Source organism: Nanorana parkeri, unplaced genomic scaffold, assembly GCF_000935625.1.
Source record: "Nanorana parkeri isolate BGI_ZX_2015 unplaced genomic scaffold, ASM93562v1 scaffold95, whole genome shotgun sequence".
Lineage (NCBI taxonomy): Eukaryota > Metazoa > Chordata > Amphibia > Anura > Dicroglossidae > Nanorana > Nanorana parkeri.
Window position 1 is genome coordinate 1,327,567 of NW_017306363.1, and position 15,666 is coordinate 1,343,232.

A 15,666-nucleotide genomic window follows, 5' to 3' on the forward strand; every position below is an offset into this window, starting at 1 on the left:
CTTCTGGATGTACTTACAAGACTGCCGCCATTGATTCCGGCCCCAGTCGTGGGCAGGCCGGCCCCACACATCTGCATGGAGAAAATGTCTGGGATAGCTGCCTGCTTTACCAGGGAATCAAAGAATGTTTCCACGGAGCTCGAGGGCTGCAAAGTTCAGAAAATAAAAGAATTTATACAGTAAATACGACTTCAGCAATAGCTAGAAAAAAAAAATCTGTCATTTCATTCATTCTCTTTTTTTTTTGGCAACAGCTTTTTTTCTTTATGAAATCACCTTTGCAGGCGATTTAAATATTGAGCTTGCTTCATAGAAGGTCCACTTTAAACTTTGCTGGTGTTCAGCTTTAAAGCCCACTTGAGGTCACAGAACTATTCGGTCAGATAATGCCCCCCCCCCTATTTCCATAGTTTCACCTCTACTTTACTGTTATAGCAGTTGGACTAAATAGGACTGCACAGTCTTGCAGTAGTATTAAACTCACATTTTTTTCAATAATGAATCCAGATCAAATATACAAATCGCCCTGCAAAGAATTTCTTTTCATTTTTGCCCACACTTAGTCATCATGTTTTCAAACAGCTCCAACTCTCTCAGCTCGGCTACCCTGAACTTCCTGTCCAGTACAAGATCACAAGGACAAACCAGACTGCAGTAGCAGTCCATCTACTAGCTTAGGAGGAGGGAGGAAGGAAGGAGGAGAGGTAGCTGGGCAGTGTCTTGTGGAGACACACACAGCTTACTAGCACACACGAAGGTGGCTCTATAGGAGCCACCCTAAAACAGGAAATCAGGGCCAGTGCTCAGGGGACCAGCTGATTCATAGAGGGATCCTTGTCGAATTTGCTGAAATTTAGGCTGTGGGTGGTTCTACTGGCACCACTCAGCTGTACAACAGTTCTTTGTAAAGGATTCCTACAAAACAGTATTTGCAGGTATCATTGAGAAATACATTGCAACATTAACAGAGAACTATGGGGTTAAGGCTTTTCCCCATAGTTCTCCTTTAACATTGTTACAACACACGTAGACTTCTATGACTTCTATGTGCAGATCAAAAGGGCGTTCTTAGATCTGCACATTATGTCCATTAAAGCAACTGCATAAAACTTTTTTTAAGCTGTTCTTATTCAACAGTCCTAATCTATTCCCCCAACCCCCACCTATTTTTTTATGCATTCATGCCTGAACTTTTGTGCCCAATTTTAATTTACTTTCTCCATTGATTTTGTAGCGTTGTGCAAAACAAAAGCAGAATGTAAGGAGAAAAATGAAGCTAATTCATTTGCAAATTCCTAGTACATTTCTGGGTTTAGATACACCGAGAGCTCACCACTCGCGTTACCATCTGATTGTACAATTTCTATTAGATCTGCCAATACCTGTGTAGTGCAATGGCCTGTCTGGATGTAACTGAATATATAAAAGGTAGGTCCTCCTATTATATGGTCTTGGGAACTCCAAAGTTGATTGTAGCGTTGAAATTGTACCGTGTGTGATGGACCTTAAATTCACTTTTAAAAGCGTCATGTTATATCTGTTCGATAAGCACAAGTTGTTCCTCCATCAGTGGCGTTGGGTACCTTCCATGCTGGGTGAGGCATTCCCCACCCCCAGCACGCCGAAGCCCCACCCCCAACCCGATCACCAAGCTATGTGTGGAGGAGGAAGGGAGAAGGGAGGAGTCTCCCTGTCCTCCATGTTTTTTGTGGATTGGACAGCTTGGACCAATGGTGCTTTGCTATTGGTCCAAGCCATCCACAGAGCTCACGCCTCCAACACAGAGTAGAGGAGGTTTCAGCTCTTGCCTCACTAGGTTAGGTTACACAGGCAGTGGGGAAACCTTCTGCTGTGTAACCTAACTTAGCTGTCAAAAGCCGGGTGCCGCACCGCCCTGTAATTAACAGGCAGCGCTCCGTCCACGACATGTTACACATCGGGGAGGATTTCCCTGCTGTGCAATCTGTTACAAGCTGCTCTGAATGGAGAAAAAGCTGTCAGCTTCAGTCAGCTTTATCCTCCATACTAGGCGAGACTCTGCCTCCCCTGACCGCACGTCCCTGCTCCATAGATACAATACAGTGAGTAAGCCTTATCACCAGGGATGCACCGATACTAGTATCGGTGGCGATACCGAGTATTTGGGCGAGTTCTCGTACTCGCCAAAATGCTCCGATACTTACCTCCAATAACGGAACTTCCGGTCAGAGGAAAATTTCCTCTAACCAGCAGTGCCATAGAGGAACATGGAGCCAGCTTCCTGGGCAAACAGGTAGCCAGGTGGCAAGTAATGACCTGCCTCCCGGCATCCTAATTGGCCGAGAAGCCCACACCTTGCTGATCGACTGGGAAGCCGGCTTCCCGGCCAATCACAATCGAGCCAGCCAATCAACATGGAGCTGGCTTCCTGATTGCCCGGGAAGCCGCCTCCATACCAGCAGAAGAACCAGTATCGGCGAGTACCAAAAGCAAAATATTGGTACATGTACTCGATGCCGACAAAATCCGGTATCTGTGCATCCCTGGTTATCACCCTAGGACAGGAAGTCTGTTACTGGCAGGATCACAAGGTTAATATAAAAGAAAAAAAAAGCCTGAAAATAGAAAACTAATGCAGCCACCACATTTACAGGACTGGTAACTGCAATACATTAAATTGTGTTCCTGGGTTTAGATCTGCTTTAAAAGGAGAACTATGAGGTGAGTGCTTTTCGCTCATCCTCATAGTCCTAACAATGAGACTGTCACAGGTCGGCTCAGTAGATCGGGAAGTGAGCGAAAACTACCGGCGTTCGCTCACTTCTCTATCCTGTCACGGCTCTTTGCTGTGACAGGGGAGGGGCTGGATTCCCCCATCCGATCCTCCAGCGCTGACTGGCGGAACGGACGGGGGAGGGGGGCGGGTACAGCTGGCGCGGCCTTTAGATAGGCAGAGCCGGCTGTCACTCACACAGTTGGGCGGATCCAGACATAATTGTCGGCTGCTGCTGCTTCTCAGTATACCGCGAGCTGTAGCTCGCGGTATACTGAGCTTAGGGTGACGGGAGGACGCTAGTTTGTGTCCCCCCGTTACCCTAAGGAGAACTATGGGGAAAAGCCCTAACCCCATAGTTCTCCTTTAAGGGGATTTTGGTAAGTGGAAGGGGATTAGTAAAATTGGAGCTTTCCTTTCACCGAGTAGCAGTCTGTCACACCTTATACTCCCTTGCTCCAAGGATGACGAAGCAGGGAGTTTCTTATGAGGGTGTATGATGTATTCTGAGGGACACAGATAAGCAGTTCAGGAAAATGACTTCATATGTGTAGACGTCGTGTTGACTGTGTGTAGTGAACGACTCGGTCATAAAACAAACATAAGTATCGACTAATCTCCTACAAGTCCAACACAGGTAGACAGAGAATGTTTGCCTATATACACACACTGACTGGACCAAAAAAAAGTCACAACCTGGATTTAGCTAAGCAAATAGGTCGGAGCCTTCCATTGGATAATAGGCATAGGTCCAGCAAGGTTATGTCCCCAAAAATTAGGTTAGTTGCCAACCTGAATGATAAATATTTTCCATCAATGGATTTTTTTCATCCCTGATGGCACATTGATGACAATGCCAGGATTCATCAGGCTCACATTGTGAAAGAGTGGTTCAGGGAGGATGAGACATTATTGTCACACATGGTTTGGCCACCACACAGAGTCCAGACATTAACCCCATTGAGAATCTTTAGGGTGTGATGGAGACAGGGGCGTCCCGAGGCTGGGTGGCACCCGGACCGGTTACCGGGTGTCACCCCGCCGACTCGGCACAGCGCATGACGTCATCGCGCACGTGCGTCACTCTTTGGATACCTGCCGGCGGCCATCTTGGTGATGGACGCTGGCAGAGAGAGGAGGGGACAGTCACCCGGCGGCATACCTTATCCCCTCTCTCTCCTGATACTGTCGGCGTTCGGTCCATGACCCGACTTTTCAGAGGGGGGGTGACACCAAAATGAACGTCGCTAAGGAGATGTGTGTTATCTCAGTCAATAAACAGCATTGACTTTAATATCATGGAGTGCGAGTGACTACTTTCATCTACCCCTCCAATGGTGTCACCCGGGTGCGGGCCGCACCCCCCGCATGACAACACTGGCTGGAGAAGACTTTACCCAGTGGTCCGACTGTCCCATCATCCCTACAAGATCTTGGTGGAAAATGAATGCAACTCTGGATGGAAATAAATGTTGTGACATTGCATAAGCTTATCGAAATGATGCCATGGTGAATGTGTGCCGTAATCAAAGCTATAGGCGGTCCAACGAAATATTAGTGTGTGTGACTTTTTTTGGCCAGGCAGTGTATATTGCTGTATAGCGGTTGACCATTACCTGAGGTGTCCAGTTTTCTCTAACACAAGCTCTGTAGGTCATTACTGTGCGATTCCTTGCCTCCTACTGCTCTGTTCAGCCCTCATTGAAAAGATTCACCTTATTCGAGGACAAGCCAAGCTCCAGGCCCACCACTGTTGGATAATACTGCCAAAATAGCAGATCGAAGGGGGTTTTCAAGCAGAGAGCATCCCCCTAGGTAGGCTACACAGTCTGTGGATACAGACTGTATTTTTTCCTTTTTTGTCCATTGAGGGACACAGGAAATATTTACCTTTATGTTATACTGCTGCCTACAGAAGCACTGGAAACCGACAGGGAAGCAAATTGTGGGCAAGCCCAGGAGAACCCCTCCTACAAACAGCACGCCTGCTGTGTTCTTGCAGGATGGACATCTTTTCTTCAGCTCTGCTGGGAAAGTCTAACCCAGGGGTGGGCAACCTCGGCACTCCTACTGTGGTGATACAACAAATGCCCTCATGCCTCTGCTTCTGGAAGTCATGCCTGTGGTTGTCAGTTTTTTGCAATGCCTCATGGGACTTGTAGTTTCACCATAGCTGGAGAGTTGAGGTTGCCTGCCTAATCTAATCTTGCTGGCGTTTTCTTGGTCTTCAGGAATTAGGTGAGGCTCACCATGTTTTCTCTTCCTGGTCATGTTATGTTCCTCTTACCAGCTGGGAGGTTTGGCCTCAACCAGTGTCACCTTTGTGCATTGGTCCTTCAGGCAGCCTTTGAGACTCTTTCACATTGGGACTGTTAGCAGCTGCTTGCTGCAGCCCATCTCTTAGTTGGGCTGCTTTTGGATGTTCCCATGGTGAATAATTCCTGTGCACTTAAATTAACTCACCATAAAATCCTTTGAGGGACATGGATCCAGCCCTGTGTCTATGATCATGCTCTTGGTTCACTTGCTACAAAACTGAGGCATGCAGGTAGAAGGAGGAGTTATGCTGAGCAAAGGATTTTGGGGTGAGTACATAAACTCTATTTTTGCACACAAAACGCTAAAAACACAGACAAAATCTGGCCACGTCAAGTTGGATCCCATAGCGGTCTTTATATGTGCCAACATAAAACTGCTGTTTGACGACAAACATTAACATATCCAAACCATAAATCAGACTCACCTTAGCCAAGGTGCTGTAAGCCAGTCCCAGAATCCCTTGCCAGTTGATCTGTGGCATGAAGAAACTCTCAGACTCCAAAATGGAAGCAATGTTGACCAAAAACGTCCCATTCACTCCTTTTGGGACGCCGATGACATCTTTCCCTAGAACCCCGGTCCAACTTCCCTGAGTGTACCGGACTGTTACCTCCACTCCAAGGGGCTGGAATGTAGAGGAGCTGCAAAATGGATACATATGTAATTATTGCCGCCATGCGATATGCAATCAGGTCAAAACGATCGCTACTTTTTTATACAATTACACAAACCGGATTCATATAAAGTTGTCTGCCGATTATCTGGCGATAGGTGATAACGGAACTACCTTTTTAAAACCTTGCCACCTCCCGCCGCCCTTTAACTGGGTCTTAACGTTGGGAGGTGGAGGCCTGATCATGTAATGGCTGCCAAAGCGGAAACATGACTGAGAGCCTGCCCTGCTGTCTGTGCACATCAGCAGAGCCCCATAGGCTCATATATACGGCAGCCTGTTAAGGCCCAGCTGCCTGATATATCCATTGCGCCATAGGGAAGAGATTAATGATGTATTCATGAATTGTGAGTTGTAATAAGGTGTGCCTTTTATACCTGCCTGGAGCTCAGCATTTAATTGTATAAACATTCTATTATCATTTTATAGTACCATGCAAATTTCTTCTGACAATAATTTCGTGTGATGGAATATCATCTGAGCGTGAAATAACGGGCAGCTCGCCATGGCAGGAAGAGAAGATATCACATCTTTTGTCTTACTGAAGAAATGTTTGCTCTCATTTTTGGAAAGGAAATGGAAGTTGATGTAGCTGAACATACTGCGCTACATTTTGTTAGCGCGCCTGCAGGAAGTTAAAACATGACAACGGCAACACGGCTGCCAATTTTTAACAATTGTTTTTGCAGCAGCAGATACAATTTTCTACCTTGAAAGTGACACTTAAAGTGACATTAAACCCTCAGATTTTTTAACATAAACCAATACTGTAATGTGCGCCTTACTGTAATCCATGGTAGTTTCCCTTCTCTTTGCTGCTCTTCCTTTTAAATCCTCATGTCTTCTCATGCTGGGGGAAAACTTCCCTTTGCAGCTCAGTGCCTCTTCCTGTAGTGCTGGCTCAGGTTACAAACCTATACACAGACACCATGTGTCCATTCCTGAGACAAGGCAGTCTGCTGCAAAGTTCTGCAGAGCATTAGATGAGATACAGATTTAAAAGGAAGAGCAGCAAAGAGAAGGGAAACTACCATGGATTACAGTAAGGCGCACATTACAGTATTGGTTTATGTTACAAAATCTGAGGGTTTAATGTCACTTTAACTCAGGAGTTAAATCTTAAAAATGTAACTTAACTATTAACAACAATGTATCTTATTTGTGTATCACTCAGCTGCAGATCCTCAAATCATCTCTGAATTGGTGCGGACAATGTCCTTCCTTCTGGAGGGGGGCTACTTTTGTTCCCAACACAATGCCAGCACAGCCGTACCATCCAAAGAAATCTGTGAATTAACTTTCTAGAAGTGCCATCTGCCGCCACCCACCACCGCAGAAGGACTAAGCAGCGCCATAATGGAAGGTACGCACCTCCTGTACAGACCTGGGGCTGGGGGTAACCAATGCAAAGCGCTGCACTGATCGCGGTTGCAATGCTCTGTAGGCCTGAATGCCAAAATGTAATGAATGCAAGTTTTTTGGGTTTTGTTCAATAATTTTTCAATTATCAAAATGTATTTTTTTCCCCCCAAAAGGTGGACTATGCCTTTAAATTTAGGCAAGACTGCAGCTTACCCCGCTCACACAATGACAATTTGCACTGTGCAGGCTCTCAGCACGTCAACATTGTGCACAGATGTGGATCAGCAGCAGTGTCACTGCCTTCCTAGAAACCAGCACAGTTCCCATTACGTGCGTCGCCGTGCACAAGGATGAGGTGTGAGGTGTGTGGAAGATAAACAAAACAGATCTCTAGGCTTTAGACAAAATCCTCCGATCTTATCACATTCGCAGCTTCACAGTCAGATAAGTAACCTGAAACTCCGCTCTCCGATCTTGCTTTTCCTTCCGTCTGCTCTGCAAACTGCCTGCAATACCAGAAGTAGGCAACCTCAGTACTCCAGCTGTGGTGAAACTACAAATCCCAACATGCTTCTGATAGTCATGCCTGTAGCCATCAAAGACTTGCAATGCCTCATGGGACTTGTAGTTCCACAACAGCTGGAGTGCAGAGGTTGCCTACACCTGTCCTAAACAGAGGATCATGCACAAAGCCGCAGGGCATTACCAGCTACAAGGTTACATAAGGTGGTCAGAGATTGGCAGAAGATAGTTCTCTGCTCTACGTACTTGAAGGGTGTGTATTGGTGGAGCGCTGAACCCCAGAATGGGCAGAGATGTATTGGTGGAGCGCTGAACCCCAGAATGGGCAGAGATGTATTGGTGGAGCGCTGGACCCCAGAGTGGGGAGAGATGTATTGGTGGAGCGCTGAACCCCAGAGTGGACAGAGATGTATTAGTGGAGCGCTGGACCCCAGAATGGACAGAGATGTATTGGTGGAGCGCTGGACCCCCGAATGGACAGAGATGTATTGGTGGAGCGCTGGACCCCCGAATGGACAGAGATGTATTGGTGGAGCGCTGGACCCCCGAATGGACAGAGATGTATTGGTGGAGCGCTGGACCCCCGAATGGACAGAGATGTATTGGTGGAGCGCTGGACCCCCGAATGGACAGAGATGTATTGGTGGAGCGCTGGACCCCCGAATGGACAGAGATGTATTGGTGGAGCGCTGGACCCCCGAATGGACAGAGATGTATTGGTGGAGCGCTGGACCCCCGAATGGACAGAGATGTATTGGTGGAGCGCTGGACCCCCGAATGGACAGAGATGTATTGGTGGAGCGCTGGACCCCCGAATGGACAGAGATGTATTGGTGGAGCGCTGGACCCCCGAATGGACAGAGATGTATTGGTGGAGCGCTGGACCCCCGAATGGACAGAGATGTATTGGTGGAGCGCTGGACCCCCGAATGGACAGAGATGTATTGGTGGAGCGCTGGACCCCCGAATGGACAGAGATGTATTGGTGGAGCGCTGGACCCCCGAATGGACAGAGATGTATTGGTGGAGCGCTGGACCCCCGAATGGACAGAGATGTATTGGTGGAGCGCTGGACCCCCGAATGGACAGAGATGTATTGGTGGAGCGCTGGACCCCCGAATGGACAGAGATGTATTGGTGGAGCGCTGGACCCCCGAATGGACAGAGATGTATTGGTGGAGCGCTGGACCCCCGAATGGACAGAGATGTATTGGTGGAGCGCTGGACCCCCGAATGGACAGAGATGTATTGGTGGAGCGCTGGACCCCCGAATGGACAGAGATGTATTGGTGGAGCGCTGGACCCCCGAATGGACAGAGATGTATTGGTGGAGCGCTGGACCCCCGAATGGACAGAGATGTATTGGTGGAGCGCTGGACCCCCGAATGGACAGAGATGTATTGGTGGAGCGCTGGACCCCCGAATGGACAGAGATGTATTGGTGGAGCGCTGGACCCCCGAATGGACAGAGATGTATTGGTGGAGCGCTGGACCCCCGAATGGACAGAGATGTATTGGTGGAGCGCTGGACCCCCGAATGGACAGAGATGTATTGGTGGAGCGCTGGACCCCCGAATGGACAGAGATGTATTGGTGGAGCGCTGGACCCCCGAATGGACAGAGATGTATTGGTGGAGCGCTGGACCCCCGAATGGACAGAGATGTATTGGTGGAGCGCTGGACCCCCGAATGGACAGAGATGTATTGGTGGAGCGCTGGACCCCCGAATGGACAGAGATGTATTGGTGGAGCGCTGGACCCCCGAATGGACAGAGATGTATTGGTGGAGCGCTGGACCCCCGAATGGACAGAGATGTATTGGTGGAGCGCTGGACCCCCGAATGGACAGAGATGTATTGGTGGAGCGCTGGACCCCCGAATGGACAGAGATGTATTGGTGGAGCGCTGGACCCCCGAATGGACAGAGATGTATTGGTGGAGCGCTGGACCCCCGAATGGACAGAGATGTATTGGTGGAGCGCTGGACCCCCGAATGGACAGAGATGTATTGGTGGAGCGCTGGACCCCCGAATGGACAGAGATGTATTGGTGGAGCGCTGGACCCCCGAATGGACAGAGATGTATTGGTGGAGCGCTGGACCCCCGAATGGACAGAGATGTATTGGTGGAGCGCTGGACCCCCGAATGGACAGAGATGTATTGGTGGAGCGCTGGACCCCCGAATGGACAGAGATGTATTGGTGGAGCGCTGGACCCCCGAATGGACAGAGATGTATTGGTGGAGCGCTGGACCCCCGAATGGACAGAGATGTATTGGTGGAGCGCTGGACCCCCGAATGGACAGAGATGTATTGGTGGAGCGCTGGACCCCCGAATGGACAGAGATGTATTGGTGGAGCGCTGGACCCCCGAATGGACAGAGATGTATTGGTGGAGCGCTGGACCCCCGAATGGACAGAGATGTATTGGTGGAGCGCTGGACCCCAGAATGGGCAGAGATGTATTGGTGGGGCACTGGACCCCAGAGTGGACAGAGATTCAGGAGTCAAATCCTAGCTTGTCCCTGGAGTAGGGGTACGCCACCTCGGCACTCCAGCTGTTGCGGAACTACAAGTCCCATGCGGCAATGCAATACTGAGAACCACAGGAATGACTCCCAGAGGAAGAGGCATGTTCGGATTTGTAGTTTCAGCACAGCTGGAGTGCCGAAGTTGGACACTTTAGGACACTTAGGACAGAGCACCAAATTGATTTAGCCGGGGCTGTTAGTCTGGTGACCTGGATCTCATGCTATTCATATAGTTTTGCAATTGGTGGCCAATACAATTTTGAATTCGCTGAAGGGAGGCATTGGGGGGTGGAGGGCTCTGAGACCTCGAAACGCATCGCATTTTTAAAATACCGTTAGGTGAAAAATAAAAGTATAAAGTTTATACGAGTAGGTGGTGGGTGAGGAGATGAAATATTGCTCTGGAATGCCAACATCCCATATTGTAAACTCCTCAGGAATCTATTTTAACAACTTGGCGGCCGGCCATTGCAATTAAAGGGCCGGACGGCAGATTCCTTTTAGCGGGTCCCGGTAAACATACACCTTGAGCAGTGCTTACAGCTGGCGACGCCTGTTACCTACAAGCGATTGGCCAGCAATAGAGCCGCCTAGTTGCTTGTATGGTGCATGGAAGTGCGTGGCCCTGCGCTGCCGGCTGTTCCAGACTCCGTTGTCCTCTGTGTGGGCCCGGGAATGGCACGGCGCGTCTCTACACTGATATCGAAGGGAGTTCAGAACACTCCCACTGGCTGATCTCCCCTCTGATCACTGGATGTGTATTACATCACTTCCGCTTCCAGCCTGTCAGTTCGCCTGCTGCTGTAGCCATAGAAGACGCTGATGAAGCACTATCTCCGCTTCTTCAGCTGCTTTGAAGTTTATAGGCGACATTAGGGGTCTAATAGACCCCTGATGTCTCCATAAAGAGGACCTGTCACATCTACTTTGCCATCACATAGGGGACTCGTTATCCTCCTATGTGACAGCAATAAAATGTATTAAAAGAAAAAAATCATGTTTAAAAATTAGTCACACATAAAAAAACAACACAATTCCCCCCGCAATTCCCATGTACACACACACACACACACACAAACAGGGTTTGGGTGCACATACTTGTGAAAACAACGATTACGGCACATGTTACATATGACTGCAAACGTCGGAGTGAGAGCAACAATTCTAGGGCCATCAATCACAGTCATCACTAAACTGATGAGCAGGTACGTTTTTAAAGTGTCGCCTATGGGCAATTTTGGGTATGGTAGTATTTTTTGCGATTTCGCAGGCACGGAATTTTAAGCTATGACATGTTTGGTGTCTATTTACCCGACGTGACCCCGTCTTTTATATTTGCCCCAAAAAATTGGGTAATAATAAATGTTTCATAACGAAGGAAAAACTGTTTCCCCCCAAAATGTTTGCTACTTTTTTCATTATATAGTAAGAAATAACCCCCCCTCCCCTCCCGTGGTGATTAAATACCACCAAAAGAAAGCTCTATCCGTCCCCAAAAATGTTTATAAAATGAATTTCTGCACGGCGTTGTATGACGGAATGAATGTCAAAGTACCGCAAACGCTGGATACTGAAAAATGGCCGGGAAGCGGGTGTAGCACCCCGGACTTCAGGTGGTTAATAGCAAGACGTTTAGATTATTAAATCTTTATATTTAAAAATACAAAGAAAACATGTCATTAGCACATTGATGATTCGGGGGGGAGGAACCAGGGAAGGCAAAACATAAGATGATTAAACTTCAGATTTAAAGTGATATTAAAGTCAAAATGTTTTTAAACTTTTTTTCAAATGCTAAATAAAATCACAATTGTTGCTACACCTTGATGTTTAAAAGTGTTAGTTTCCTGCAGAATCAGCTGTTCCCTGAGCACTGGCCCCGATATCCCATCTTTGGGTGACCCCTTTCCCTTGCAGGGTCCTATGGAGCCACCCTTGTGTGTGCTAGTAAGCTGTGTGTCTCTCCACAAATACACAGCAAGGCAAGACACTCCCCTATCCCATCCCTTCTCCAAGCAAGTTGATGGACAGCTGCTGGAGACTGTTCTGTCCCTACATGCCGATTGGCTAGGAAGCCAGTTTCCCGTCCAAACAGCAAGGATCTTGTACTGGACAGGAAGTTCAGGAAAGCCGTTCCGGGAGAGTTGGAGCTGATCTAAAACATGATGACTGTAAGTGCTTGGGGAAACAGGAAAATAAATACTTTGCTGGACAGTGTATATTTCTTTGATCTGGATTTGTTTTTGGAAAATATAAAAAATTAGGGGTTTAATATTACTTTAAGGTAACAAAAGCAATAAAAATACAACAACCATCAAATAAACATTGAAAGGTAAAGTAATGATAAGTCACTTACTTTGCTGACTTATAATATTTGGAAATATCAGGATTCGGAGCTGCGGCGACTGCAAAGTTACTGCTTCCCGTGTCCACCAAAATATTTAACTGAAAAGAAACAAAAAATGTATCCAGTGAGTCCCAGAGCATGCAACACCCAATACGCCCAGCAGGGGGCTCCACACGCAGCCAGCTGATCCCCACCACATTCAAATATGGATGGCAAAGCTAAAAGACGCCAAAACACACAATGGGGGCATTTATTGAAGCTGCTGCCTATCAAATCAGAACTAAAGTCTGCACATTGAATCCTCATTATCGGCCATATTGGCTGCTCAGGCTTGGATTGGGAAACTTCTATTAAAGAAAGTGAGCCCAACGAGATTTAACATTTACAGCCCCAGCAGACAGCAATATGCGTCCTGTGGCATTTTTAACATGTACGCTGAATGGTAAATGTATAAAAAACACACAAAGCGTGTTGTTTTCTGGTCCTTATCTCCTCGCTGGAGGACGACAAGCATCATCTAGCACTTTTCAACCCAGTTTGACCGTCCCTGATCCATCTGGATTTCAGTTCTTTCAATCATGGAGGCTTAGAAACACACGTGGGTATAGTCTAGGGTGGTCTGCATTCAAATGCAGCCTTCCCAGGAACGCTCACTCCTCCAGACTGTCCTCATTCATCAAGTCATTCTAATATTGGCATAATTCCTCTTCAAGGGTATGATCACCTTTCACAAAAAGTGAAACAAAGCAGTCTCCCCATCTTCCCCGGTCTCTGCCAGGCACTATAGTGATATGAACACCATACACTATAACCGACAGACCAGTAGACAGGAATAACCATTATGCTTGCAAATGAGGGAGATTGCCTCTGACCGGCAGTGGCGCGAGGGAACGTGGAGCCGGCTTCCTGGCCAATCAGGAAGCTGGGCAGCAGGTAATGACTCACCAACCAGCTTCCTTATTGGCCGGGAGGGCGGCTTCCCGGCCAAATGGCATCCGGGTCGGCTTCCCGGGCAATCAAGAAACCGGGCAGCAGGTAATGACAGGCTGTTGGATACTTGATTGCCCAGGAAGCCGGCCCCATGTTTGGCCAGGAAGCTAGCTTCCCAGCCAATCGGCACGGAGCCAGCCAAACAGCATGGAGCTGGCTTCCCGGCCAATCGGCATCGAGCCAGCCAAACAGCACTCAGCCAGCTTCCCGGCCAAACAGCATGGAGCCGGCTTCACCGGCCAATCAAGAAGCCAGATAGCCTGTCATTATCTGCCGCCCGGTTTCTCGATTACCCGGGAAGCCGGCTCCATGCTAGCGGAAGTACCGGTATCGGCACTCGATACTGAAAAAAGGGGACCGATGCATCCCTAGTTTTGGGCTACTGCATTTGGTACATTATTCTCGTCTCACAAAGGACCCCAATTCCATGAAAACTCTCCTACCAGACTAAAATAAGACATTTGTTGGCTATACTTCCCATGCACATGAATCAATGAAACAAAAAGGAATGTACAAACTTAATGAAGTGAATTTACTACTGGTACCCAGGCCTGGAGACAGATGCGCGTGGCGTGAGGCGGTTTTAGGAAGAATGTGATAATGGGGAGGTTGACAGCGAGCCAACGTTTAAATGGCCACCGGCTCTGACAGGAAAGAGATTAACACAGCGCTGATCCAGCAGTTATGGAAATATGCTAATACAGCAATATATGGAAAACCTCCTTCAGCTGAAGATGGGCCTATTAATCTCACAGAAAGGTCAGAGCTCATGTTAGTGAGAAATATGCCGAGTTCCTGTGAGCGGATCAGGAATGTTACACGGCTCCCTCCTCTGCAGTATAGAAAAGACGCATTCATGTGTCCCCCCCCACGACCCGATTGTCACCCACAGACTGGCCAGACAAAGCGACACAAGAGCATTGTATGCAATACAAAAGCCCGGGAGAGCGGGGGTGACCGTCCTGAAAATGCACAAGAGACCGGGCCGTTTCCTGGAAAGTATATCAATATTGTAAAGGACAAGTACCAAATTGTGATGTCTAGACGACTGGGTTCAAAGCAACTCCAAAACCGCAGCTCTAGTGGGATGCTCCCGGTCCACAGTGGTCAGAACCTACCAAAAGTGGTCCAAGGAAGGAAAACCGATGAACCGGAGACAGGGTCATGGGCAGCCAAGGCTCATTGATGTATGTGGGGAGCAAAAGCTGGCCCATGTAGTCCATTTCAATAGAAGAGTTACTGTAGCTCAAATTGGTAAAAAATGAATACAAGTTGCATTAGAAAGGTGTCTGAACACACAGTGCACAGTTTGTTGCGTTTGGGGCTGTGTAGCCGCAGACTAGTCAGGGTGCCCATGCTGACCTGTGTCCACCACCAAAAGCTCCTACAATGGGCACGCAGGCATCAGAACTGGACAGAGCAATGGAAGAAAGTGGCCTGTTCTGATGAATCACATCTTTTATATCATGTGGATACCTGGGTGTGCATCACTTACTTGGGGAAGATTCACCAGGATGCTCTATGGGAAGAAGGCAAGCCAGTGGAGGCAGTGTGAAGCTTTGGGCAATGTTCTGCTGGGAAACCTTGGGTCCTGCCATTCAGGTGGATGTTACTTTGACATGTACCACCCACCTAAACAACTGTCCAGGGAAACCCCCTTCATGAAAACGGTATTCCCTGATGGCAGTGGCCTCTTTCAGCAAGATAATGCCCCCTGCCACACTTTAAGAACGGTTCGAGAATGGTTTGAGGAGCACAACAACAAGTATGAGGTCTAGATCTGAATCCAATCAAGCATCTGTGGGATGTGCAGGAAAAAACTAGTTCGATCCATGGAGGCCGCACCTCGCAACTTGCAGGACCTAAAGGATCTGCTATTGATGGCTTGGTGCCAGATACCACAGCATATCTTCAGAGGTCTAGTCGAGTCCATGCCTCGATGGGTCAGGAAAAGGGGGACCTATTCAATATTAGGCAGGTGGTCAAAATGTTATGGCTGATCAAGTGCTTGTGAAAATGCCCAGTATCGGCATCAATACTGGTATCGGTGCATCCCTACCATGCATGATTTTTTCCTCCATTGTGGAGCATTGGCATTCATAACACTGCCTATAACACACATTAATGCAACGCAATGGAAAGTTTCATTGAGAATTGGCCCCCGACAGTCC

General features: G+C 48.0%; 1 protein-coding gene across 2 annotated transcripts in view; it reads right to left on the reverse strand.

Moving 5' to 3' along the window:
• The window catches only part of BACE2 (beta-site APP-cleaving enzyme 2), a 48,179-nt gene that overhangs the window by 17,516 nt on the left and 14,997 nt on the right, over nt 1-15,666 (reverse strand). For both annotated transcript variants that reach the window (XM_018552686.1, XM_018552688.1), the window contains exons 2-4: nt 12,515-12,603; nt 5,496-5,712; nt 18-146 (exon numbers count right to left, since the gene is read on the reverse strand). In XM_018552686.1, coding sequence (XP_018408188.1) covers nt 18-146; nt 5,496-5,712; nt 12,515-12,603 — 435 coding nt within the window. The remainder of the gene's footprint in view (nt 1-17; nt 147-5,495; nt 5,713-12,514; nt 12,604-15,666) is intronic.